Source organism: Chelonia mydas, chromosome 8, assembly GCF_015237465.2.
Source record: "Chelonia mydas isolate rCheMyd1 chromosome 8, rCheMyd1.pri.v2, whole genome shotgun sequence".
Taxonomy (NCBI): Eukaryota; Metazoa; Chordata; order Testudines; family Cheloniidae; genus Chelonia; species Chelonia mydas.
This window is the reverse complement of record NC_057854.1, coordinates 98172601-98200493: the sequence shown is the minus strand read 5'-3', so window position 1 is coordinate 98200493 and position 27893 is coordinate 98172601. Positions and strand designations below refer to the sequence as shown.

General features: G+C 44.1%; 1 protein-coding gene across 1 annotated transcript in view; it reads right to left on the bottom strand.

The window, feature by feature from the left end:
* The window catches only part of LOC102939366 (AGBL carboxypeptidase 4), a 1380179-nt gene that overhangs the window by 288666 nt on the left and 1063620 nt on the right, over nt 1–27893 (bottom strand). Inside the window, exon 7 of the mRNA XM_007062150.3 lies at nt 6275–6364. Coding sequence (XP_007062212.1) covers nt 6275–6364 — 90 coding nt within the window. The remainder of the gene's footprint in view (nt 1–6274; nt 6365–27893) is intronic.

Below are 27893 nucleotides of genomic sequence, written 5' to 3'. Positions count from 1 at the left end.
GTAAGAACAGATTCCAAAAATCACTTGTCGGAGAAATGATCAATTCTTGTGTCATTTCACAAGGAGAAGGAAGCAAATCCAGTTGTGAGAGACACCAGCACGAGCGATGAATTCAGCCTATAAGGGGAGCACTAACTCCATTGATCTCCCTGCTGCTAGACCCTCACTGAGCAGTATTGGCTCCAGCTGAGCCGAAAAGGGCCTGTGAAACCGAGCACCCGCAGAAGAACAGACTGAAAACAATGTAAAAATACACACACATAATAATACAGGAAAATAATACAGACGCCTACCTTCCAACCTACTCCTCACCCGCCCACCCACCCAACAGCAACAATTCTGACAAGCCTAGCAACCAAAGATTTAGGGCATTGTTTTCCCTTGAGCGATAAGGCAGGTATACACACTTAGATGTACTGTATAGGTTATTAAGCATTAAAGGAAAGGTTTACAAAAACCCCACATATCCTAAAGTACTGTTTTAGTTTTTATAAAGGGGTCCCGGGGGAGAGACACAAAAGATTCTTCACAAATCTGAAGAGGTCATTCAGGATTCTTCTTTTTATTTTTAGGAAGTAAGCTCAGGGTTAGTATCCTGGCAGCTGCAGCAACTGTGAAATTATTAAAGCATTTGTTGTCGTTCGTTGGACGGGTGGCTGGATGAACTACTTGATGGATTCTTGGGAGGTCTGGCTGGGCTGCTAGTATTTGCCCAGGAAACAGAGGGATGACATCCAAGCCCAGGATATTTGATGACATCTGCAGGAGTAAGGGCCCTTGCTTGCAAAAAAAAAAAGCTTTTAAAGGGAGCTGTTGTAGCAGCATCAGCACAAAGCAACTTTCAGCTGAAAAAGAATTTGTATCGTTTTGTACCAGCTCAGCCAGCAGCAGGAACCGTTTTTGGCTCCCTTTGTGGAGCCGCGGGAAACAGACTACAAAGATCCTGGCTCAGGTCTCCTCTGTGGGTTATGTATCAGATGCATGCACAGGGCCACGTTCAGAGGTGATGGGGAAGGGTGGTATAAGTTACTTGTCAGTAAGAGAGTATTTTACATGCCAAAGAAGGGGAGGATGTAACACGGTGTGGATTAAACTCTCCTGTTGCCTTTCATGCTACAGCCCTCTCTGCCTGTCCCTTGGCATATAAATCACATCAGTTCTGGACTTCCTTAGACTCACTAGGGGAAATTCAGAAAGGATGGGGAAGGAGGTGTACGTCAGTAAGTGGGTGGGAGTCTCACAGAAGCAGACTAGCTGTCTTTGATGTAAACCTCCCACCGTAACAAACAAGAAAACAGAAGTTCTTCAGGCCAGAGAGAGATCCTTGTCTGTACACTTTGTAACATAGCACACTTGTACACTACAGTGGCAAGCACTGAAAAAGAACCCTACAGAAATAGGCAGGAATAATCTATTGAGCGGTCAGTAGAAGATGTAAATTAGATTAATTTGGAGTCCCTTAGATTCACTTCTAACTATCCATTGTGCCATCAGAGTGGTACATAGGGCTCCTAGCGTGTTAGATCTGCCCTTGGTTTGACTACTAGCTGATGGACTCAACTTGCAAGAGGCAAATATTCCCATTTAATTCCAGTTGCCTATAAACTACTACATCCCCTGCTCCCAGACTACTCACTATTGCTACTGGTCAGTGCTTGCCTCCTGCCCATTTTGCCTATCTAGCTGCTTGACACCCAGTATGGTACGCATTTGAAAGAAAGGACTTTGCTTCTCAAGAAAAAATTCAGATGCAGTAGAATACAACGGATCAGCTCCTGTTCCGTTGCCCCATGCGGTAAGCCGTACAGTGATATATTAGGACCTGACATGAAATAACATGATTTACTGTGATACTACAGGATGCAAAGTGCCAGAATATGAAATGAAATTATTGTTTTAGTGATATACTCCAGTAAATTCAAGCTGCATCGACCTGATCTCCATTTCTAGGAGGCAAAGGAATGCACACCTGGCGAGGAATTGTCCCATTTTCCTTCTAGACACGGAGAAGTATGCTTCACTGGGATTCTCTTACCAAAGTGACAGATTAATCCTTTCTGTTACAGTGGGCCAAGACTAATAATAGTGCCCCCTTGACTTTCACTTCACCTCAGGGTGGGAAGTAAAAAAAAAAAAAAAAAAAAAAATCCTTTATACTGGAGTCTCCTGACCCAAGTTACCAAATCTCCTTTGAGTAGGCCGTAATCATTATTTCCATAGTGCTAGTATGGTGGCCATTTTGAAGGAAAGTAGGACAACAAAAAGAATCTCCCTGCCTAAAAGAGCTTCTAATCTAAACAGGCCACACAGATGGCAAGCCAAAGGAGCAGGAATATTTAGGGCACGCTTCGTTAGTTCCATTTATGTGTTTTTCCTTTTCCGTTTCCTCACTCCCGCTCTGGATGGTGGGCAGGATGAGGGTTTTCAAAACCCTTCTGGGAGGAGCGTATCTGAAGGAGAAAGTATTGTGAGGGAGGGAGGCAAGGAACGTGCGCGTGAGGGTAGCATGTAAAGACACACTTTTGACAGCAGGAGACACAGAAGTTGTGTCTACTCCAGGGGATTTTGGTAAAGCCTTGCAAGGCTTCAGAGCCCGAGCGTTGACAACACAGCTATTTCAGAGCACGAGGCTGAGCCCCGCAAGTAGGGCTGGGAGGCTTATGGCTGTGAGCTGTGTAGACTTAGCCCTAGTGAATTGGATAGTTTCTGGCAGTCCTGCTCTGGTGTCAGGTAAACATGTTCTGAGCTCCCAAGCTGCCCGAGTCTTTCTGACACTGGGACTTTCACTGGTGCTCAGACCAGATTTAAATGTGACCTGGTGGAAAAAAAAACCCACAAGGCATCAGAGGCATGTCAAGGATCCCCAAACAACGGTGCTAGTACTGGAGAGACTGTTTAGCCAGAGTTCTCTACTGCAGACAAGGGCAGTTAGTCACGAAACTTATGTAACGCTGACAGACCCTGGTCGTAGGCAGGTGGGATCAAACCTGGGACCTTAGAAGCTTAGTGTATGTGCCTCTAATACATGAACTAAAAGCCACCTGGCTCTTAGCCAAGGCTGTAGCAGAGTCATCCATCTCTAGCTGGGCTCTCTAGGTGCCACTTCTGGGGACAGAGCACCACCCCAAGCAGGCCTGGGTTACATTTGGACACAGTAAAGGGGTGTGAAGGGAGATGAATGGAGTGGGAGGCAGGAATTAGGAAGGTGAGGGCATGGAGACTGAACTGAGGTTTCTGAGTAAATCAGACAACCAAGACTGAGAGAAACAAAAACAAACAGTTTAAGGGAAATTGGCTGTACAACCTCCCTCTCTCAATGGTAGTTGTTTCCTTCATTTGCTGTTGCTTCAGGCCTTGGCAGCTACAGCCCAGCCCCTCCCTACATCAGATGATGTCTGCACCCAGATTCACACTCCATCTAATCTGTGGGATTAGCCTGCCGTATCTGCATGCTACAGGTTGTACGTGTAATCGCTGCAAACCATCCAGGAGAAATTTGTAAACCAGGCAAAACGGCCATGTGCTGAATGCACTGGGTTTGGATTCAGATATTAAACTGAAATATCGAACTCTGCCAAAATGTCTAACAAGATTTCGAAAATAACTTCGCTCTCACTCCAGGAGCTTAACTACCAAGGGATCCGATTCCTTCCACAAAAATTTCCAAAGCTAAAGCTAATACCTCATTTTACTTTTGGCAATGTCAGAAACAATGTCGAACTGAACTTGAAATGCACTCCATTTCCGGAGGGGAGGGGGGAGCTGTGATTTCCCATCACTCCTTATGACACTAATTATACACACAAGGCAACTTCATTTGCACTGAACAGAGTGGCTCAGTGCATGGTGGAGTTCACTCAACTCAGATCCTTGCACTGCTGAGCGAGTCAAGCATGCACTGTAATGGCAGTCACAGCAAGCTTCTGATATGCTTCTCCAAGACTGGCTTGCTTTCTTCTCCCCCTCTGCCCCTCAACTCCCACTCTTCTTCCCAAAGCATAAAGTCTTTCTGGAAGACAATCAGAGATGACTTCCATCTAGTTCCTTCATCAGGCTACATTTGTCACCTCTTCTGCACATTTTGCTCCTTTCCTGTTTAATAGTATTTCACCACCACAATAAAACAATATTTATAAAGCATCCCCCTAGCAGCGTGGCTCAACCCAGACCTAGCAGGGGCAACACAAACAGTTACACATAGCATCAAACAAAGTCATACAGCATCCAGTTATAAATACATGCTAATTAATAAATACCAAGTGCCCTATAATCTCCTATATTGGCTACTCCAGCACAGGATATGGGAACACCCTCTGAACCTCCATTCAGTGAGTCTTAGGCACTGTTCTGGCAGGTGAAGGGCATTACCTGCCCTGCCGCACAGTCCTGCAGAAGGGGTCCAGTCCCCAGATTAGCAGATCTCATGGGATCCATGAAAGTGTAGGATCAGCATGAAGACAAGGGTCCTCCACTTTGGATCCTGTTTCCATGACTGCCTTCCTGGCAGCAGAGCTCTTGTGAATATCTCTACTAGTCAGTTCCCTCAGAATGCACCTGACAGAGGAGGGATTCGAAATGCAGAGCCGGAAAAAAAATGGGTGAGTCCTGATTTATCCACATTGGTTCCACTGGGTTGTGGGAGGGAAGGTGCTGCAGTGAACTGTTGTCTCCAGTCAGGGAGCCCCTGGAGAGAGGGTTCCTCAGAGGTATAGAAAGGGAAGGAAAAGTGTAATAGAGATAGTACTCTCCACCTCCCTTTTCCACTTTTCTCCATATCATACGCCAGGATTCTGTCCCCATCCATCTGTGGAGCAGAGGAGACCACAGAAGCCTAACTAGCCAAACTAAACAGATCAGTACCATTAAGGGGAGGGGTCCAGCACAGAGGCCAACAGTGACTAAAAGAGAAGAGGCTCCTGAGGTGGAAATGTTAGATTGATGTGGATGTCGAAGAAGCAGCTCTACATCCTAGTGGACTACAGCAAAAGTTCCAACATCTGCTAACCTATGGAACAATAGCTCCCTTGAGAGGTGCAGGAGAGACATCACCATGAGGGACACAGGGAGAAGGTCTTGAATCTACATCAGTTGTTTCTTATTAAGGCCTTTACAAATCAACAGGGCCAGTCACAAATCCATCTGCTGCATTGTAAGCAGCCAACATAATGAGCACAGCGTAAGCAGTGACTGATGGGACTTGCTTGATAAACAGGACCAGTTCCTCAGCATTTGGGGCTGTATAAGTAGGGGCATTGGCAGCAGATCGAGGGACATGATCATTCCCCTCTATTCGACATTGGTGAGGCCTCATCTGGAGTACTGTGTCCAGTTTTGGGTCCCACACTACAAGAAGGATGTGGAAAAATTGGAAAGTGTCCAGCGGAGGGCAACAAAAATGATTAGGGGACTGGAACACATGACTTATGAGGAGAGGCTGAGGGAACTGGGATTGTTTAGTCTGCAGAAGAGAAGAGTGAGGGGGGATTTGATAGCTGCTTTCAACTACCTGAAAGGGGGTTCCAAAGAGGATGGATCTAGACTGTTCTCAGTGGTAGCAGATGACAGAACGAGGAGTAATGGTCTCAAGTTGCAGTGCGGGAGGTTTAGGTTGGATATTAGGAAAAACTTTTTCACTATGAGGGTGGTGAAACACTGGAATGTGTTACCTAAGGAGGTGGTGGAATCTCCTTCCTTTGAGGTTTTTAAGGTCAGGCTTGACAAAGCCCTGGCTCGGATGCTTTAGTTGGGGATTGGTCCTGTTTTGAGCAGTGGATTGGACTAGATGACCTCCTGAGGTCCCTTCCAACCCTGATATTCTATGATTCTGATACAGTAAATCAGCATAACTCCATTGATTTACACTAGCCAAGAATCCAGCCCCATGGATTGCATTCGATATTGGGGGCCTATTGCAATCCCTTGGCATCGAAACTAAAATATTTTAAGCCTATACAGTGAAATTACATGAAAACACACTGGGATTATTTTTACCTGGAATCCTCAGATTCCAACCCTTTGCAAACACGAGCTGGGCAATTTTCTTTCTATTTTTAGCAGTGCTGCTTTGTGCATGTCAGCCACCAAAAGCTCTGCTCCTCAGAACAACGCCTTCAGACAAGTAGACTGTTTCTTATAATTAAACAGCGCTACCAGGGCCACAGGGCGCTGGCGTGAGATGCTCAAAGGAGGAGAGGCCAAGGAAAAAGAGAGCCTGGGAGAGAGACACCTCCATCACTGCGTTTTTATTCCACATGGCGACTCTGCAGACACTCACCTTGGCATACAAAGGAAGAGGGAGTTTCTCCAGGGTGGACACGGGCAGTGATGAACACCACTTTCTGCTCAGCTCCAGACCGCAGGTTTACTGAAAAAAAAAAAAATCCTTAAATTGGGTCCCCTATGCAGGACACAAAGGACCATTAATATTAAAACGTATCCTTTTATTAAAATTGTTCATCCATTATACATGGGGATAATCTATAATTAATGACAGCAGCATTGCTAGCTATTCATATCATGCCCTATGAAAGACAGTGCAACAGCAAGGATCGCAAGTCTAATGACACAAAGCCAAGGCTGCAACAACAAAGTTAGTTTCCTTTTTAAAAACAAGATTTACCACAGTGAGTTTAACTGCATTGTAATTGCTCGCTCACTTGTGATAAATGTCCTGGAGCTACAAGAAAAGCAGTGGGGTTCCATTTCCCTTCACATTGTAAAGCCAATTGCAGCCTGCATTACACTTGATACAAGATTTAGCACTGTGCCAAAGAAAGGTAAAGTGCTGGCAAATGACATTTATTAGCATGGACGCTGCTTTCTTTTTCACTGTTTTGGCCCGGTTTTGTCTCTATCAAAACATAGACCAGATATATTCAAAATCAGCAGAGTATGCAAAACAAACAAGGACTAGATGCACTGAGGAACACTGGAGAGACTAATCGTTTTATAGAAAGCACTTCACCCTGCACTGAAATGCAGTCACCTCTGGGCGGGAACAGGACAGTTATTTAACAGCACATGGCACAACAGTTTCGAGTTGGTAGGGATGACAATTTTACTGTATCCATTTGAAATTACAGACAGGGTGGGAGGGAGCTTTAGTAGTTAAAATGTAACCACCCCGTTGGAATTTAGCCAGGACTCTAAGGTTAACATCTAACAATTCAACCCCTATGTAGGGATAATAAAATAAAATACTTCAAACTATATTGTCCTGACTGTCTATTAAAACTGTAAACTCTGTGGGGCAGAGGGCATGTTTTCTTCAGTTTGCCACAGGGACAGTGCTTACAAACAGGCAATAAAAAATACACTCTTGCAAAAAGGACCATGGGAATTTTGATGACCATATGAGGTCAGGACCTCAGGTACACATCTCATCTAGATCTAAAACACTCAAGAGGGGTAACACTAAAACCAGCAAGACAAAATTGTGACAGACATCTCTGTTTTCCGTTTAATCCATTTCAAGTAGACAAAAAGTTTTAAAATATAAAACAAATAAATCTAAAATTCACAATGAATTTTTAATTACTCTCACACACAGTATGTACATACACACAGGGAGAGAAATATGGCTCTTTTAATAGCAAGCAAATTGTGAATCCTAATTATTTTTTTTTAATTTTCTTGTTTACAGACATTCTAATCCCAGCCAGTGGCAAATCTAAACCCACGATGACAAAAAAATAATAATAATCAGTACATTTTTAGTTCTTCTCTGGAGGCAATTGGACCAGAGACCATAGCAGGATTCTTTTATATTTCTTTAGTCCCTCTAAATGTCCTACAGCTGTCCAGCCTACAACCCAGCCATCAATTCAGTCTTTGATACGCTAATGTCACTCCTCTCTGGTGTGTTTTTGAGCCCCAGAGGCAGAGAAATAGAAGAAAGAATGTCTCTGACAAAAGTAGCAGCTGGTGGGGGCAACCCTGTCTGCAGAAGAAAAGTGGGAGGCAGCAGAAAAGAATGCAAGAACATCAGCTAGAACCTGATGACCACCCTGTGTCATTAGCATTAACACTGAGTAATGCAGGAGGAAGGAGATAAATCAGCCCCCGACTCTGTCAAGTGAAAAGAGAAGCCCAGAATGTCTCCTGTAACTAGAGCTGCACTTTCTTCTATTTAAAAAAAATGTCTAGCATTAAAGAGGCGGATACTTAACTCAGTATATACAACCACGGCTAATCACACAAAAATAAAAATAAAATTGAATGGTGTTGAAAATTTACACCAGGTAAGACTCTGCCCCATGCTTTTGAGATGACATATATAATACTTTATATAGTATATATATACACACACACTTTCTCTCTATATAATTATTATTAAGATTAGTAGATGATTAATTTTCCTCTAATGCTGGAAAGATTATTCCCCATTTGGGGCCTGATCCAAAGCCCACTGAAAGCAATAGAGACATTGCATTGATTTCAGTGGGCTTTAGCTCAGACCCTACATTCAAGCCCCATAAAATGTCTTTCACTCCTCCTCCATACACATTAGGGAGGGTCAGTACTGCGTGAGCTGAAAAGGACGGGTTAATCCCTTACTACATGGAATCTGGTAAATAACTTCTTGAAATATGACAGGTTTCAGAGTAGCAGCTGTGTTAGTCTGTATTCGCAAAAAGAAAAGGAGGACTTGTGGCGCCTTAGAGACTAACCAATTTATTTGAGCATAAGCTTTGGTGAACTACAGCTCACTTCATCGGATGCATTCAGTGGACTTGAAATATATTGAAATATACTTGAAATATATATTCTTGAAATGTATTTATCACAGGGAATATATACTTACACATTTTCATGTTAATTTCTATACAGATTTTCTCTCTTTTTATAATTAAATTGTCAAGAGCAAAAACATATTAAAAAAAGTCCTCACTTGTGATCTTAAATAATACCTTGGAGTACTCATATAGAAAGCACTTTTTAAAACCCATTTACTTATTTTATTTGTGCTGTTTATCACTGTTAGGTGTCTGGTTAGTTTAGTTTTGTTTACAGTCTGTTTCACTCCTCACTGTTTGGGTTGCAGAACCTGCAGGAAAACATCTAAACCGAAATCCCACCACCCTCCCACTAGAACAGGGGTGGCCAATCTGAGCCTGAGAAGGAGCCAGAATTTACCAGTGTACATTGCCAAAGAGCCACAGGAATACGTCAGCAGCCCGGCCGATCAGCGCCTCCCCCTCCCTCCCGATCAGCTGGCATGCAGGAGGCTCTGAGGGAGAAGGGGAGGAGCGAGGGCACGGCCGGCTCAGGGGAGGGGGCGGGAAGGGGTGGAGTGGGGCCAGAGCCAGGGGTTGAGCAGTGAGCACCCCCCGGCCCTTTGGAAAGTTGGCGCCAGTAACTCCAGCCGCGGAGTCGGTGCCTGTACAAGGAGCCGCATATTAACTTCTCAAGAGCCGCATGTGGCTCCAGAGCCCCAGGTTGGCCACCCCTGCACCTGCACTAGAAAGTCACGACGTTATCTTTTATAAACATTTTTCTTAAAAATTACATTTTGGAAGATTGTCTTTAAAAGTAACTTTTGGGCTTAAGCATATTGGTATTGGCTTTTAAATGCAGCTAGTGCTTGTGACAGATGCTGGCTAGTTAGCTGTGGAAAGCACAATTCTCTGTTTAACAGATCCAGCACAAGATGCAGGCTCCCCTATGCTACCCTCTAGGTATGCCTGAACTCTAACCTGGAAGAGACATGATGATTCGGGAGACACGAGTTCAGTATCCATTGGCCTGTTCAATAGTTCAGCTTCCCTTCAGAGGCTGGCAATCAGGGGACCAATTAGGGTTGATGTGGACACCTGTCCACAGGTTACTGGACTACAAGTGCCATACTTTTTTCTTGTAGTCCATCCAACAGCTGTCAGATAGCAAAGACAAGAGACTGACGTTTGGGTTCAGACCTAACACCCATAATCTTGAGAATTTCAGGTTGGGATCTGAACTTTATATACCTGAGGCCCATATCTAATAACAGCTTTCATTCTTTTCTGACCTTGGGTTGGAATCAGAGCAGCAATTTACACCTGAAAATCTCACCGTAGATGGTGCTGTCCCAGGGCACTCCCTTGTGGCCTGTGACCCTGTAGGTCCTTAAAGGAACCCTCCTGGTCCCAGACCCTTAAAAGGAGCAATGCAACAATGGTTTGGGATGGCCCTATACCTTCCCTCTCCCATACACTAACGCTTCCCCAGACCACGTTCCTCTCTCCCAACGATTGCTTCAATTGCTTGCCGGGAGACATGGAACAGGGTAACTACCCTCTCTGGCCTTAAAGGGCCAGTACCCCGTTACACATGTATCACATTACCAATCCCCAATACAGCCAGTCCTACCACCATTTCTATGTTTGTATGGATCACATATTCTCAGCCTTGTAACTTTCCCAAGTTGTATCTTGCAAACACTGAAACACAAATTTTACACTTTAAAATAAGTCCAGTTTTTGCAGCCATGGAGTTCTCCTTAACCCACGCAGTGAGAGTATTTTCCACTCTCTCTCTCTTTCAGTGTGATACTTAAGTCATCTTTTTTGAAAGGCAGCTATTGAGCAACAGACTTCAAGGCAAAATGAGTGAAACTGTATCTGGTCCTGTCTTTACTGCTATTTGATACAGCTACCCAAAAAACAAATGGCCTTCCTTTAAACTTCAATCTTATATTGTGAATCCTTCCTATTTTGGAATCGCAAAACTCAAAATTAAAATTACAGAGATTTGAAAGGCGTGACTTGTTTAGCAGATGCCAGAGTGTTTAAGAAGTTCAAATAAAGAAAAGCAAGGTTTCTTTCGCCATCACTTCCCGAGTGCACAGAGTTCAACTTTCAGCTGCTTTCAACTACCTGAAAGGGGGTTCCAAAGAGGATGGATCTCGACTGTTCCCAGTGGTAGCAGATGACAGAACGAGGAGTAACGGTCTCAAGTTGCAGTGGGGGAGGTTTAGGTTGGATATTAGGAAAAACTTTTTCATAGGAGGGTGGTGAAGCACTGGAATGGGTTACCGAGGGAGGTGGTGGAATCTCCTTCCTTAGAGGTTTTTAAGGTCAGGCTTGACAAAGCCCTGGCTGGGATGATTTAGTTGGGGATTGGTCCTGCTTTGAGCAGGGGGTTGGACTAGATGACCTCCTGAGGTCCCTTCCAACCCTGAGATTCTATGATTCTATGATTCAAGGCTTTGTAAATGCACAGCACCAAATTTAGAAAATTCATAACAGTAAAATTAAATGGCAATATAGCCACTGGAATGTATTTTCATTAAAGAGAAAATGAGTTGAATTATTACTGCAGATTTGTTTTCATTTTTCACTGCAGTGTTATCACACCATTATCCACAAGAGACAGCCAAAGTTTTTCAAATCCACTCTGAAAACCACCACCACCACATGTAAGAATGGGTGCTTTTGCCCAGGTGTGAGCTGAAATCACCAAATTGTGTTCCACTGGCAGTTATTCCCAGTTGTTCTCTTTGCTTGCAGTGTTGTGGCAGGCCTCACTACCCATGCACATTCCTCTCCTACCTCTCATGGCTGCACTCTTGTTTGAAGAAAAAAAAATATCCTTAAATAAAAACATGTGCAGGCCTAGGGTGGCCAAAGCCAACCTAAACAATGTTAAAATCAACAGCCGCTCCAGCTTTAAACTATTCACTTGAGTGATAGGTTCAGCACAGAACAAATGTTCTACTCAAAAGAAATCCTGGTGGGCTCTAGCTAGAAACAAAGAATCATGCAGCATGTATATGAACATATATACTGATAAACAGGGGTGAAAGTAACTTAAAGGACTTACCAGTACTCCAGAGTCCTGAGCAGGGGGGCGTGGCCTTGACCAGAAGAGACGGGGCCTTTAAATAACCGTACCCTTTAAATCATTTAAAGGCCCTAGGGCTCCAGCTGGGAGCCCCCAGGCTTTTAAATTACCCCCAGAGCTACCAGCTGCAGAGGCAGCTGGCAGCCCCAGGGCTCAGGAGCGATTTAAAGGGCCACGGGCTCCAGCCGCCGCTACTGCAGCGGGGCTCCAGGCCCTTTAAATCACTGCCGGAGCCCTGCCGCCGCTACCCCGGGGCTCCGGCAGCAGGGCTTGGCGGGTGCTTTAAAGGGCCCAGGGCTCCAGCCACTGCGGGAAGCCCGGGGCCCTTTGAAGTGCCAGCCTGGGAAAGGCTCTTGCCAGTACGCCATACCGGACCGGCCCGGCTTACTTTCACCTCTGCTGATAAAGGACCAGTTTCCAACTGCTCCTGCCTTAGTGCACAAAGGAAAAGAGGGAGGTCAGACTGGCAAACTCCAACTTGCACATCCACACAGGGGCCAGCCCCTGCTGCTTGTACCCCATTCTGCCAGTACAAGAAGGGAGTGTTAGTGACACCAGCGCTGCTACATAATCCACTAGCAATGTGGCAGCATAGCCAGGACACAGGCGATCTCTGCACCAGCCACACCCATCAAGGCAGGGAGCACATGCTCACTCTTGTAAAGGGTGCAGCCGTTGCCATGCCTGATTATCCTTCTGCAGTGCCTCAAAGAGGATTCTTCTGCTTGTGAAGAATATCTCCAGGAGCTACGTCTGATGCAGTGGTCCCCTGAACTTCAGCCACCCATGAAAACATGGCTTTGAAGCCAAAATAGGTATATGGTTAAACTAGAGATGGGCCTTGAGCCACGAGGCTGGATGCAGATTCTTAATTCACCGAAGTGTGGGAGTAATTTCCTGATGCCAGGTCAGACCACAAAAGCCAGAATTCAGCAAAGAGGCTGGTGTATGGGAGATTTCCACCTCAGAAGGATTCAGATTCACGGGAGATGGTCATAGATGTAAAAGTTACACATGGTATTAAGGCTGATGGAACGAGACAAAGGTGTAGAATATGCTCTCTTAGTCCCTTTTCTAAATTTTACCTCAGGTTGCTGCCTCAGAAAAACCACAACTGGACACCATCAACAGACTCAGAAGAAAAGCCAAAAACTGAATCTTCATGGAAAGCAAACTCCCCTCCGGGGCTGAAGAGAGAGCCGGGGGGGGGGGGGGGGGGGCGGGGGTAAGGTGGGGACAGTTGTACTAAGGCCATGAGCTCAGGGAAGCTCCCCAAATGTCTAACTCGGGTGAAATGAGAGAGCTGGGGGCCCAGTGAATATGACCTACTGAGGCCCCAAATTTCTCTCAACAGTTATGCTTCCTTCCCTTAGGCATAGAACTGGGAGTCCTAGGAGATCTGCATCTATTACCCGTGCCGCCACACTCCCACTGCATTGAATTTGCACAAGTCATTTAATCTATCAGTGCCTGAGTTTCCCACATCTAAGATACGGGTAATGATACAAAGATCTGTGGAAGAAAAGCAATACAAGCCTTATTATTAGAGGTGGCCCCTCAAAGTCAAGGCTGAGATGCATTGGTGGGACACTGTGGGGAAGTTCTCAGTGCCACTACCCACGCTTTACCTCTTCCGTAGAAAAGCAGAAGTCCACAGTCACCAGGGCTTTGAATCTTTCATCAGACCGATCGTCACATTTCAATTAAAGACACGTGTATAAATTTTTGCGTAGCCTTTTTGAAACATGGGCTGTCGACAAAATAACCTAATACTACGCTGTCTGAGTCTCCAGTACTTTGAAGTATAAGCTGGGCTGTTGCAAGTGTTTTGTACTCAAAATATGGTTAGTTGGAAACATCACTAAGGTCTCCATGGAGTGAATAAAACCCCATCAGAGTAAGAAGAGTCTAATCCAAAGCACACCACTGTATTACATTTCGCTCCACCGTCTCTGCGTCCAACAGAACTACTGAACATCTGTCTCAAAAGCTAACGCTGATCTTATTGTTGTCCTGACTGCCTGGTCTCTACCTCATTAAACCACTTTAACAGCATTTACTGTACTCTGGTGTTTCCTGAGAGACCAGATTAGCACCTAATTCCGTTTATTTTTTTGTTATTTCTGGTCGCAAATGTCATTTCAGGCAGGACTGCATGTCTCAGCAACGCTCTCAGCAAGAGAAAGCAATTTTGGCCAACCTTGAATCCCTTTGGGCTTGGTAGGTCAAGGAAGCACAAGCTTGTTGTGCCTGTTCATACTTTGTTCGGAGGCCTCCTCCCACAAGCTTCTTTCCTGACATATTGGCTGAACTGTGTAAAGAAACCTGCGGCCATGGGCTGCATTAGGTGAAAATGATCCTACTTGGACTGCAGGCACACACACGCAAGGACTGAACCACGCTTTTCAAAGGACTGCTGCCAGCATTTTCGCGTTTCTAGTCTCTGTTGAAGGAAGTGGGGTTCTAGGTTTCGAGCCTGGAAACAGGGCATCTGCCCAAGTGCAGTTCAGTTCCTCAGCCACAGACATTATCAGCCAAGCCAAGTAGAGGCTCGAGGATGCGCCCTCCCCACTGTCCATTTTCTCCAGGCTCACCTGCCGTTCTGATGTCTTTATCTCTACTCCTAGAACAAATCAAAACAGGAGCAAAACCTTCTCATTGTCTCATGACAATTTCGGTATTGCCTGCTTCCAGTCAGGCCCGAAATACCACAGCATCTCATGCTTTTTCAGATCTTCTGCCCCCACCTGGAACCCAGCAAAGCTTAGGCTCATGCTGATGAAAAATCTATTTTATAAAAAGTAAATTGAATGTCTATAAACCCTCCCCTTCCCCAAACTCTCCTCACCACTCAAAAGGTTACATTTCAGTTCTGGAGACGCTGGCACTCTCTTGATTTAATTACAATAGATTAGCCTTTCGGTGTGTACTTTCACCTAAGAGAGACAAGCTGGGTGAGGGAATAGCTTTTATTGGACCAGCTTCTGTTGGTGAGAGAGACGAGTGACCTGAAGAAAAAGCTTGTCTCCCTCATCAACAGAAGTTGGTCCAATAAAAGCTAATACCTCACCCACCTTGTCTCACTAATATCCTGGGACCAACATGGCTACGACATGGCCTAACTTAACTCCTGGCGTGGTACCAAGCTATAAAGCGTGGATCTTGACCCATCCTCTCCAAAGTTTAGGCGCAGAATTTCCGTCCAGAGCTCTGTGGTTTGAGCACTGGCCTGTGAGTTCAATCCTTGAGGGTTGTGAGTTCAATCCTTGAGGGGGCCATTTAGGGATCTGGAGCAAAAATTGGGGATTGGTCCTGCTTTGAGCAGGGGGTTGGACTAGATGACCTCCTGAGGTCCCTTCCAACTCTGATATTCTATGATTCTCTCAGCTTACTATGGCCCTATCAGCATGTTCTGAAGTTCCGTTGAATTCAAAGGCACTTAAGCATGTTCTGAATTTAAGCATGCACTTAAATGCTTTGCTGAATTGGGGCCTACATAGAAAAAGGTCTCTCTGAGATCGTTATTGCAACATCATTTTAATCTTGGGAGAGCATTCTACCATTTATCCCCTATACACCATGTTGTTCCCAAAACAACTTCTTTTTACATTTCTCTTAAAATCAAAGCTGTTTTAAAGTATTATTTAACCCCGTTACTCTGGCAGCATAGAAATTACCAGGACCATTACAATGGGCCTGTGAGAGTGTGCGCTTTATTGATGTGTACACTGACCTAATATCAAATGGATTCTGCTGACCATGGAAAAATACAAATTGGGTATTATATTTGCATGCTACTTTTATTGTGCCCTTGTGTCTTCGTAAAAAGATAAAGTTTGGGCTAATAAAAATAAAACATTTCTGGAGCTCATATAAGCAAATGTTTATGTAGGCAGATAACAAATTGGTTTATCATTTAAGGGAACATAAATATCATTATAATCATCCTTAGGCAAAATAGGTTGGTGGCTTTTGCTTAGCTTTCAGCTTTCATTTGCAAATCAATTTAATGTAGCACAGTGTCTCAAAGACAGGATGTCGCAGGGTTAATACTTTTCCTTGTGTTCTCCCCCTGCCCCTGACTCTGAGACCTGGGAGTTGGACTAGCTTGAGTTCAGAGCAAATTAAATATATTCTAGTTAGAAAGAGAGAAAAGGAACATTTAGATGTATGTTATGTGTGAGAATCCTACTGGGGCGCAAACAGAAGAAAAGACCCCTCCCAAAGCATTCTGAGGGTAGAGGCTGAAAGAGTTAACCACAGACCTTTGTGCCACTACGGCTCTGGATGTGTAATGCACATATGATCTCCTTGCCTAGATGCTTCTTTCTTCCTTTACTCCTTTAGTCTTTTGCAACAATGCCTCTTTCATCCCTTCTGACAACCAATGATCTCCACCAGAATGTGGCAAAGTGAACTTTGGTGACAGTTTAACCAGGCAAAGATGATGCAACAGCCTGAATTCTATTTACCAGAATGACTTGACCTATTAAAATCCAGACCAGTGCACCAGTTCCATTCCTCTTCCTTGCCACTTTCCCATTCCTCCCCTCCCACTTTATTCCAAATGGCAGGGTATTTTGGAGGGGTGCTCTGCGGAGGGGAGGCTATGTAAAATTGTTTCAACGTTAATGCTCGACTGAATTTTCAACTTAATAGCCCAGTGCGGGGATATGATTGTAAAGCAAAAGGCCAGAAATAGCTCCTGGTAAAAATTTTCTGAAGCGAGTTCAAAGAACACCACTTAGCTGCTTGGAAAATCAGAAATGGCAAAGGATTGTTTAGCAGGTTCTCCTCACCCTCCCCAAACCCATTTTTTTGTTTTTAATCTTCATGAAGTCTTGGAAGCAAACATTTTTCCATCTGGGCTTCATGACACTGTCATGCCTGATACTCCTCTAAGGAAGGGAAATTAAACAGCATGCAAAGACTGCTAGTTTATACGTATATGTCTTTTTTTCCAAAACAGGGCTTTGCATTTAGATTATTCATCCACATCTGAACTTTGGAATGTAAAATCCCATGAAGAGGGAATAGAAAACAGGAATATGAATAGCACATTATTTGACTCAAATGGCCAAGGGGATGGCAACTTGCAATTAAGGTTGCAGACAGTAGCATTTAATGTCACCTACCTGCATCACTATCATATAACCATTTAGCAGACAGGGCCGCAGCCTGCTTTCTTTTTCCCTTTCCTGCTATGATATTTATAAAGTCAAGTTGTAGTGCAGATAAACCCCTTCCTCTCCAGAGACCAAGGGAAGGCAGTAAATTATGGGAAGGCTAAGTGGTACATCAAATGTCTCTCCTCAAAGCCATATATCATCTTGTTAAATTTGATGTATAATCCCAGAACCCCAGAAATCATTCCAAGAATCACGGAAAATGCAGAAGTGTCCTTCAAGTGATATAGTACAAGAAAGTAAAGTCTACCTACAGAAAAACATTCTAGCCATGTTTTGCTAAAAGTCTCTACTTCACATGGGACGCACTAGACATCATCCCCTAAAGCACGGCACAATGGGCATTCACCTTTTCTGCTTGGACATATTGATATAACAGATGTCCATTTTTTTGCAACATTAAACCACAAAATGAACCAAAAAAAGACACTTCACCTATTTAAAAAAAAAAATCACCCAGTGTTCTACTGCCCCTTTCAGTGCAGATGCACTGCTCCTGTTACCACCAATAATAACTCTTTCCACAAGAAAATCCCCAAATGCTTTAATGGGGCAGAGACTGGTTTTTAGTCTGCGTTTGTAAAGTGCCTAGCTCAGTGGGGTCTTGGTCTATAACTAGGGCTTCTAGGTGCTACAGTAATAGAAAATATAACAGATTACTAATAATGATGATGAACAAAGCCTCACAACCCCACGGTGAGGCACAACCCCCCACAGAAAGTCTGTGACAGTTTCAGAAATGGAACGCAGACCGCTCGAGTCCCTGCCTTGTCCCTTATAACCACACGGCCATCCTTCCCTTTTGCACGTACAATTGCTGCCCATGTAGGATCCTGAGTTCCCTTAGTACAAAGGTCATCCAGGCTAAAATACACATGCAAGAAATTCCCATTTGTGGCTAGTCTCAGTTCCCTGCCCTTTATTTCATTTGTGTCTTTTATGTGTTTTTTAAAATGGGGACTGAGAGTGGATGTCTGGTAACCAAGTGCTGCGAGGCAGCGCGGCATCGGCTCTCCTAACTGTTGGAGGCTAAAGCCAGATTTGGCTGCTCCAAGTGTTGTTTCATTGAAAGATGAGGGTTATTTACTGCAGAAAGAAAAGTTACATTCTCATGAGCATAGGGTATATTGCCAGCCAGAAACAGACAGGGCAGTCTAGTGGTTGGAGGAGGAATATGACAGTCAGGACTTCTTGCTTCTGTTATTTCCAGTTCTGCCACTGATTTGCTGTGTGACTAGAGTGTTTGAATTTAACCATGCATTAAATGGGGAAAATCATACCACCTCAAAAGAGAAAACCAAAGTCTAATTAATTAGTACTCAAAGCCCCCTGAGATTCTGAGATTTAGGGCCCTGGCCATTCCTAATGGCTCTTTGTGCCATTCCAGGGGTACAAAAAACACTTCAAGCTGCCTTAAGACAGCAGCTGAGGATTCCCCTGACAAGGGAGCTGCACTTAGCCCCCTTGGTGTAAGGCATATTTTAAGGATGGCAGGGAGTATGTCATGTGTAGAAGAGGGTTAGGCCAGACCAATGTGCTCCTGCAATCCTGGAAGGTGGCTCCACGGACAATCCTGGCTGGTTATCCACTGGCACATTAGAGCAGGCCTGAGGCTGCTCTACCATGTGCCAGAAGTCAATTTTGCCCCTTTGCAGCCCCCAGGATCAGCGAGGAGGAAAGTTGGTTGAAATCCACATAACACCCCAGACCCATCCAGATAAGCCAACTGTAGGGATCTGTTCCGGAAGAGACCATGGCAGTGCAAAATATTCATCATTACATTGCGATCAATAAGATAGCTGAAATTGCTTTCTGTATTCCTACCTTTCAGACACTGATTTGGAATGACATGAACTTCTATGAAGCATGCACTTAATAAAATACTGAGTGTGGGAACACAGACATATAAAAGGAGCCTGAATAACTGCACACCCGCCAGATTAGCACCTGCATGTTAATGGATGGGGAACATGTGGTATTCTAATTATTTTTGCCTTGTATTGGATCCTCCTTGTGAGGAATGAGTGGTATGGACAGAGTTAAGCAGAACAAAACCTTCACTGCACAAGAGTCCAGGAGAAAGCAGTGATCCCCCCAGCACGAAAGCGAGAGGTGTGCTGCAGAAGAGTTCCACTTCCCTTGAACTATGACTGCATATTCTCTGCTAGCCAAGTGAGTGGTCAATAAAAAACAACCTGCTGAAATTAGATTAATGGGTGGCAGTGTTTCTCAAACGTGAGGCTGGCCGCTTTTGGGAAGCTCTGACCTTCTTCCAGAAGAGGGTCAAGCCAGCACAAAGAAAAAAGGCAAAAGAAAAAGATTGTTCTCTTTTGTGCTTAGGATTTACCCAAACCAGAATTTGGTATTAAATGTTTAGCACTGAATACTAAATGCTCAGTGGATGGTCCCCCATTAGCTGAGTCCAACGATGAAATGACTCAGCAAGAAAGAAAAATAGCAGACCGTCCTCAGCCAGGACTAAAACAAACCCCTCTTATGCACCATCCCCACCACTAATCCAGAGGTATGTTTGCTCTCTTTTGTCAGACATGGAGTCTGCTCTCTGAGGAGCGCTCTTAAGGTAGCTGCCAGAATTCCATCATCTGACTTTATCCCCACATGCAACATTTCCGAAGGGCCCGTTTCTCCACTTTTACACCAGTGTAATTTCACTGACTTCAATGGTGTTACATCTGATTTACACCAGTGTAAGAGACTTTTTATCTTGTGCCCCCCCCTTACCTTTGTCTGCACCTCCTCGCTCCTACCCCCCCAGAGCCGGGACTTAGACAGAGGTAAGGGGCCAAGGCTGAGGGCCAGCAGCCAGGGCCCTGGGTGCGGTGGTGGGTGGCACTCCCTCCCCGCCCCCATAGGGAATGACCCAGGCCCCAGCCATACCCCCCCCCTTAACATTCCTCGGTGAGTCAGCTTCCCATTAGGGGGCCATGCCCCACAGATTGGGGACCTCTTCTCTACAGTGCACAGAATACAATGCTGGGCCAGCCGTGGGAAATGAATTAAGTCCCCCCAGCACATTGTCAGTGGGATGTGCGGGTCAGTTTGGAGAGGACCGTCACTTGTGGAGTGTCTTAAAACTGGTGTAATTTACACCTTCATCCCGTCCCCCCTTCCTCAGTGAGTAAATTACACTCACCACCGAGGGTGGCACCTGGTCTGGCAGTGAGTGTCATGGAGGATCTCCAGGGAGAGGGGCAGAGCTGAAATGAAAACCAGGTGGTGGGTTTCCCTTCCTGTCTGGCCCTGGGCTGCAGTGAGCCAGGCCTTCTATCTTTACTCCAGACACTGGCTGAGGGAAGCCCTGTTATATTTTTTTGTCCATTAAAGCGACAAACAAAATGCCTGCCCCTTAAAGGGGCAAGGGAGTCATGCTTGCCCCTTGAAGGTCCAAAGAGAGATATAACAGGGCTTCCCACATCAAAAGTTCTTTTCACTAACTTTCCTCTTTTACAGCAAGGCCACCATAAAGGTGTTTAAACTCCATCAAGGTGTATGGGATCTTTTCCTGCTCTGACAGGGCTGTCATACGGGATAATATACCGTCTTCCTCACAATGGGCTAACAAAGGGTCCTCACACAGATGTGATTCCTCCTTACAATGATGGTAAACAGCACATTAACTTTGTGTGCATGCCAGTGTCTGCAAATTCTATGTAACTGTCCTTTCTGTGCCATAATTATTTAGCAATATCTTTCAGAGGGGCATTTAGTCTGAATAGTATATTGTAGATCTAAACCCATTCACATTTATATTACACACACCCCTTAAAAGTTGTGTGAGCATCATAAAACCTGCCTTGCCAGCAAGCTGTATTTAAAATAGATATAATCTCCCACAAACCTACAGAGAGATTTTAATTAAAGTCAAAGGACCCTTTAACAGAGAGAGAGACAAAAAATCTAGCAGAGCTAGAATTAATTTTAAAAATGCTCCATTTTGAAGCCGAACGGATTGTTCTCAGCCATCATGTATTTAAAGGATGGGGCATGTCAAAGATGGGAATGTCAAGTGAGAGATGCTGTGAAACCCCAAAGGACAGGAAGGGTGTCGGAAAACTAGACACTGCAACTTCTGGAGCAGAACTATTTTGCTGCATACGTCATGTTTGTGCCTGTCCCAAGTTATCCAGGAAAACCTCTGTATTCCCTTTCATAAAAGCATTGACATTAGAGCTGCCAGAGACCTTTTAACTCACCTAGTCCATCCTCCTCAGACCAGTACCCAGTTTCCTTGGAAAACTGTTCCAAGTCTCATCCTGAGGATATTTTTCCTGCTCTCTAGACAAAATGTTCCTTTGTTCAATTTTATCCCATCACTTCTATTAATATCTTGTTGGGACTCATACCCTCTCGTTCAATAACCTCTTCTCCTTCCTTGATGTTTACACCCTTAAATAGTTCTAATCTGTCGCCTCTTCTTCAGGCAATGAGACATTCCAGCGAAGCTAGGTATTTTTCTTGCATTCAGCCTTTACCACACAGACCGACCACTAACCGACTCCAGCATTACAGTTCCTACATCCCTATGAACTGTCCTACACCCCAGTTTTGTCACAGTCTCTTGGAGGAACCCCTTCAATGTGCCAGACCCCCAAGGGGTCTCACTCTTTCTTCAGGGAAGTCCACGCAGCCTCACCATCTCCTGACACTGAACCTTTGGGGCTTCTGCACTCCTGCTTCACACCGCAAGCTCTGCTCAGCAAGTCCAGCTGAGACAGACTCCTGGTTAGAGACTTGTAGACCCATCAGGGACTAATGCACCTCACCCAGGATGTGCAGTGACACTCAAACCGCATTTTGAAAACAGTTGGGTTAATCAGTCAACTGGAACACAGCATTGGAAGTCCTTAGGTTAGCCCAGAGAAATTGAAGTTAAAGCATAGGTCAGTCTGCTCAGCCCACAGCGGTTCACCAGCCAAACCATAGTGCATTCCATTTACAGGCCCTGGGTCTCCTTGTCTTTCTTCCTAAATCAGTTCCCAGGTGAGAGCGCTCAGGCTCCTTCCAGAAGCCAACTCTTCGTCCCCCCACCTCATGCCTTCCTGTCCTTTGTTCTCAAGTGAGGTTTTTTACTCAGTTTCCCTGCTGAGAGGTGGGGAAATCCTCCTCTCCCTGGGTCACTGGTTGCTAGGTGTCACTGTTCTGGTGACTGGGGCTTTTCCATTGTCTTCTCTTTTGATGGGAGTTGGCTAGGGTTACCATACGTTCATATTTTCCTGGACATGTCCGGCTTTTTGGTTCTTAAATTGCTGTCCGGGAGGAATTTTTAAATATCTAAAAACACCCCCCACCCCCACCCCGTGGAGTGTCCTCTTTTTTGAATGTTCAAATATGGTAACCCTAGAGTTGGCCTCAGCCTGTCCTTTTTAAATGAACTGCTCAGGCCACTAGGCAACACCCCAACTTCCCACATATCTTTTAGCCTGCCCTGAGAGCAAACTTAGTCCTTCCCCCTGCACTGGGTAGCTATGCAGAGCAGAGGGGAAAGTGAGGTACACATGGGATTCATAAAAAAATACAAAAGGCTCAATGCTTGGGCCAGAGCTAGCATCCCTTTCTTCTGCTACCATACACTTTACATTCTCTTAGCCATGACATTATATTCTCTAGCCTTTTCCACAGCATAGGAAAGACATTCTTTTGCTTGAGATCTGTCTCGGAGAAGATGTGCCACAGTGCTCAGTTTCACCCATGCATAATATCTGCTCCTGGAGCGAGTGCTTGTCATCTCTGCAATAAGTTTTCATCTTGTAACACTTCACTGATGTGAGATGATGATGGGGCAGTTGGCTCTTTATATGGTTCAGCATCCTTAGCAATTTCCTAGGACTCTAAACTAGTATTTAAGTGGCTATACTGTTTCTAGGTGGCACCTAACCACAACGCTCCCAGTAGAGAACACAAATGAAAGCAATTACCCATAATAAGTCATGTGTTTGTGCTGGATGCCCACGTGCATCAGATTCTTCAACCGCAAGAACTGGGGTTACCCAATATTAACCACGTCTTGACACTCATTATTCCTTTTACAGAGCTCTGAAACTTATGTTTTTGTGCCCACTGGCCAACACCAACCTGCATGGCTATAGCAGATACATGCAAAGTTGGAAACATCTTTGGTCAATAAGTTCCCATGTAAATCTCCGAGCAGGAACATGAGACCATAACTCCTAGTTTCCAACAGAACCACTGTAAAAGTGACTTAAAGCATTAATACATATATTTATTAGTGAACGTAAATTGAATTATGGTTTGCCCTTTCCAATAAAAAAAAATAAAACAAAGGTCTCTTCTGGGAAAGAGGGCTAGAAAGGTTAAACAAACGATGAAAGTCAAAGTCAATCCATTCTAATCAAACTTGATAAATATGTAAATTACAGCAACTAAACAGTTGGCTTTGACAAATGACTCCTGTGTAATGGATTTTTTGTAGAAGTAAGGCTACAGTTCAACTGTTTCACCGTTTTCTTAAAAGCCTTATGTTTCACATTAATATAAAGTGAGAGTCAGTGTTCACACTGGGGATTAGTACAAGCAACTGTAGATAGCAGGTAACTTCCTAGGAGGGTGCCGTGATCTGATCTGGTGGCATCGCTTCCATCAGTATTGCCACAGTGCCTGGTGGTGTTTTATTAAATGGCTTGGCCTTAAGGAGCTGTCTGATGCCAAAAGACTGACAAAACCTAGACCTCACCACTATGGTTTTATCTATGGTCTTTTAAAGGTGATATTGAAGAAGCACATACAATTCAAAGTGGCAGCAGCATGCGCTAGAGAGAATCTGTGAAGTCACAATAGTTATAGAAATGAAAATAATATATAAGAAAAATTTCAAGCTTTCATTCCTGTCCCCATCATCTTATCTTTGATACCTATTAAACTCTCTACATTTTATAGTAAATCCGTCACTATCTAGGTACCTCACTCCTGTCTCTGCAAACATCCCATTTCCATTGCTTCAGCTGTACATTGTCTGTTTAGATTGCAAGCTCCCCAGCACAGGATCCTGCTGTGACGTTGCACTCCATATGCTTTATGAATGTGAATATGATGTAACTGGAATATGCTTTATGCAAAAGGTCTCATGTAAGGTATCATAATAAAGGTTATAACCTACTGAATATATTCATCCTATTTGTATGAATGTATTATTCTTGTATCTGAAACTAAAAATATGAATTATAACTCTGAGGTCCTATCACATTTATGCAAAGTGTGGGCCATTAATGCTGGTTTAGAATCTTTATAGGTTTCAGAGTAGCAGCCATGTTAGTCTGTATCCACAAAAAGAACAGGAGTACTTGTGGCACCTTAGAGACTAACAAATTTATTTGAGCATAATCTTTTGAAAGCTTATGCTCAAATAAATTTACTAGTCTCTAGGGTTCCACAAGTACTCCTGTTCTTTTTGTAGAATCTTGATGGCTCCCATTGACGAGGACAATTGACTGTAAATGGCTTGTTTACCTGCAAGCCTGCCTGTGTACATGTAGGCCAGCCCCTAGGTAATGAAAAATGAGGTCTTACAGTGATATGTGACCATGTCACCTGACACTGGAATCCATCTTAAACCTGGTGCTTTTCCATTTAGGAGGAGGGGTGGGGATCCAGAGAGAGAAAGGATTCCCGCCTTATGCCAAAGCTATAAAAGGGGGTGGAGCAGGACAAAGAGGGTTCCAGTCTTAAGAAGGCCCCTGCTTTTCACCTAAGATGCCTGCTGGAACTAACAAGGATTGTATCGGGGAAAGGATTGGGCCCAGACTAGGAACGAGTCTAGTTTGTGAAAGAATCTTATTGGATATCTGGGAGGGTGAGGATCAGTTTCTTAATGTATTAGGCTTAGACTTTCAGGTTTTGTTTTATTTTGCTTGGTAACTTGCTTTGTTCTGTCTGTTATTGCTTGGAACCATGTAAATCCTACTTTTTATACTTAACAAAATCACTTTTGTTTATTGATAAACCCAGAGTAAGTGATTAATACCTAGGGGAGCAAAGAGCTGTGCATATCTCTTGATCAGTGTTACAGAGGACGGACAATTTATGAGTTTACCCTGTATACGCTTTATACAGAGTAAAACAGATTTATTTGGGGTTTGGATCCCATTGGGAACTGGGTGTCTGGGTGCTGGAGATAGGTGAACAGTTTTTGGTTAAAGTCTGCAGCTTTGGGGGCATGGACCAGACCTGGGTCTGTGTTGCAGCAGGCTAGCGTGTCTGGCTCAACAAGGCAGGGTTCTGGAGTCCCAAGTTGGCAGGGAAACAGGCTCAGAGGTAACCAGGGTTCTGGAGTCCCACACTGGCAGGGAAACAGGCTCAGAGGTAATCTCAGCACATCAGGTGACAGTCCCAAAGGGGTCTCTGTGACCGAACCCATCACACCTGCCCTCATACTTGTACAGACAGCCTAGCACACTTCTGACATTATGTATATATAAAAAAAAAACATTACAAGCAAAGGAGAATCCCATTTAAAGTATGTTGCATTACAGCCACTACAACAAGAATCCTTAACCTCCTTACATTCGTCTTCAGATTGGTCTCTTATTCAGCTAAGCGCCTTATGCAGGCCTCCTCTTCCAGGTACTCCATGCCATCATAACACTGCCTTACTCACAGCAATTTTATCCAGAACCTCACACCACAGCATCAACAGGACTTGAAATAAAACATGTGAGCTTTTCAACTGTAGATGCAGGGATCACCATAGATACGCCTACACCTAAAGAAATAAACCAGGATACTCCATGCTCTTTTGCCATGAGGCCTAAAGAAGAACTTGACAATGGAGAGGCTGCTGGTATGCTGAGACTGCAGCTTTTCATGATGACAAAAAGGGTCTCATTGTTTCCTTGTAACTCCCCCACCCCCAACATTGCTTTGTCTGTATCCATCTGTCTTGTACTTCGTTTGTAAGCTTTCTGGGGCAGGGACTATCTTTTTGTTCTGTGCTTGGACAGCACCTAGCACAATGGGGTCCTGGTCCATCACTGGGATTCCTAAATGCTACAAGAACACAACTAATAAATTATAATAATATACCCCATATTCAAATGCTTTAAGACCCTTGAGGGCAGAGAGCATGTCTCCCCCCTTGTTCCGTACAGGGATGAGCACACGGTTGGCAAAGAATGGGCACACCGGTGCCAGCACTGACTGATTTTGGTGTCCACATGCAGGAGTTGGTTGCCTACATTTTTAAGTCTATCACTGTATCCTTAAAGACCATGTCTTTCCTATTTTACACAGGTAAGCAATGAGACTACATTCGAGGTTCCAACTAAGGACTTCAGGATTTGGCCCAGAGTTATGTGCAGCGTTGCCTCCACCTCTCATCTGGTACACAACAAAGATGGACCAAAGACTAAAATGATGTTTGAGACTCATTTGAAGTAAAAACAACCTTCCCTGCCCCAATCTCATGAAAGGACATGAGGGTGAGAAATGGGGGAGGGGGATACAGCCAAGGGAAGTTGATAAGAAAGTAGCATGGGGCCAGAGGACTGTTTATACATCTCCTATTAGGCCTTATCAACTCTGGCTGTAGTCCTGTATGTGTGTGTTTCTTTTGCTGGTACAGCATGGTGTCTTTGTAATGCTGTTCTTGCAAGCCAAGGAAATCTGTGCGTTATACAGCAAGAGAATGTTAATGATGTTCAGCCAAACTGGAATCCAAGAAGAGTTCCCTTTATCAAAGGTTGACATATCAATTAACAGCCAACCTTGGGGTCCTTGTATAGTTTAAAATCAGCAAACACAACCCAACAGTAGATGTGTCTGTCTGTGCTAGCAACCCCACCATGCATGGGATTTAATACCTTACCCGGTGCCCGTCATCAGACAATCACAAAGTGTTTTACAATTAGTAGTTAATCCTTTCTTTATCCTTAGGAAGTAAGCAATATTAGACCCATTAAAGAGATGAATAATTGAAGCACAGAGAGGTTAAACTACTTGCCCAAGGTCAAACTGCAGAACTGTGATTAGAACACATGACTGGCATATCCTTGCTCTAACCACTAGGTTATCCACTCCCTCTCTATTGTCTAATTCACTATGTTTGAAATAAACCCTACCATTGGTCCACATTGCACTCCAATAAAGAACGTTCCTTAGAATTACAAAAATACTTATGCCAAAGGAAGTTTAAAATGAAAACAGCGAAGAAAATCAATGCAGGACCTGATCCTGCAGTCCTTTCTCAAGAAAAACTCCCAGTGAATTATATGGAAGTTTGGTCTAACTCAGGATAGCAGGAACAATGCTTGTGGTGAGTCTCATCTAAGTTTAGACCTTAAGAAGAGTGCTGTGTAGCTCGAAATCTTGTCTCTTTCACCAACAGAAGTTAGTCCAATAAAAGATATTACCTCATGCACCTTGTCTCTAACATCCAGGGAACGACACGGTTACAACAATACTGCAACCTAAGTTTGGTAACTGATCTAGAAGAAACATAAAACTTCTCCAATTCATTTTGATTTTCATTTCCGATCTGTTGACTATAATAATTTTAGATGGTGGGAAGAAAGATTATACTAATATTACAATATGGAAAGCATGGTAGAGCCAAAGGGGCAATTAACTAGATTCTGAGACAGAATTGTTGTAATTTAATATCATACGTTTCCCAGGAAAAATAGGGGGAAATGAAGCTTTCATACCATTAGCTTTATTTAACAACGTTTCTTACCGGTCCAGGATTAGAACCCCACTTAGTTGTAACCAGAGATCTTGTTTGGACCTGAATTCTGAACAGATTTAAATTAGCATTGACGTTAGAGACTGAACTATAACTGTAGTTCGGAAGCAGAGAGCCCAAATCCCATGAAGTAAAGACATCCTCATAGTACTTCCAGCACAGCTAGAAGCAGA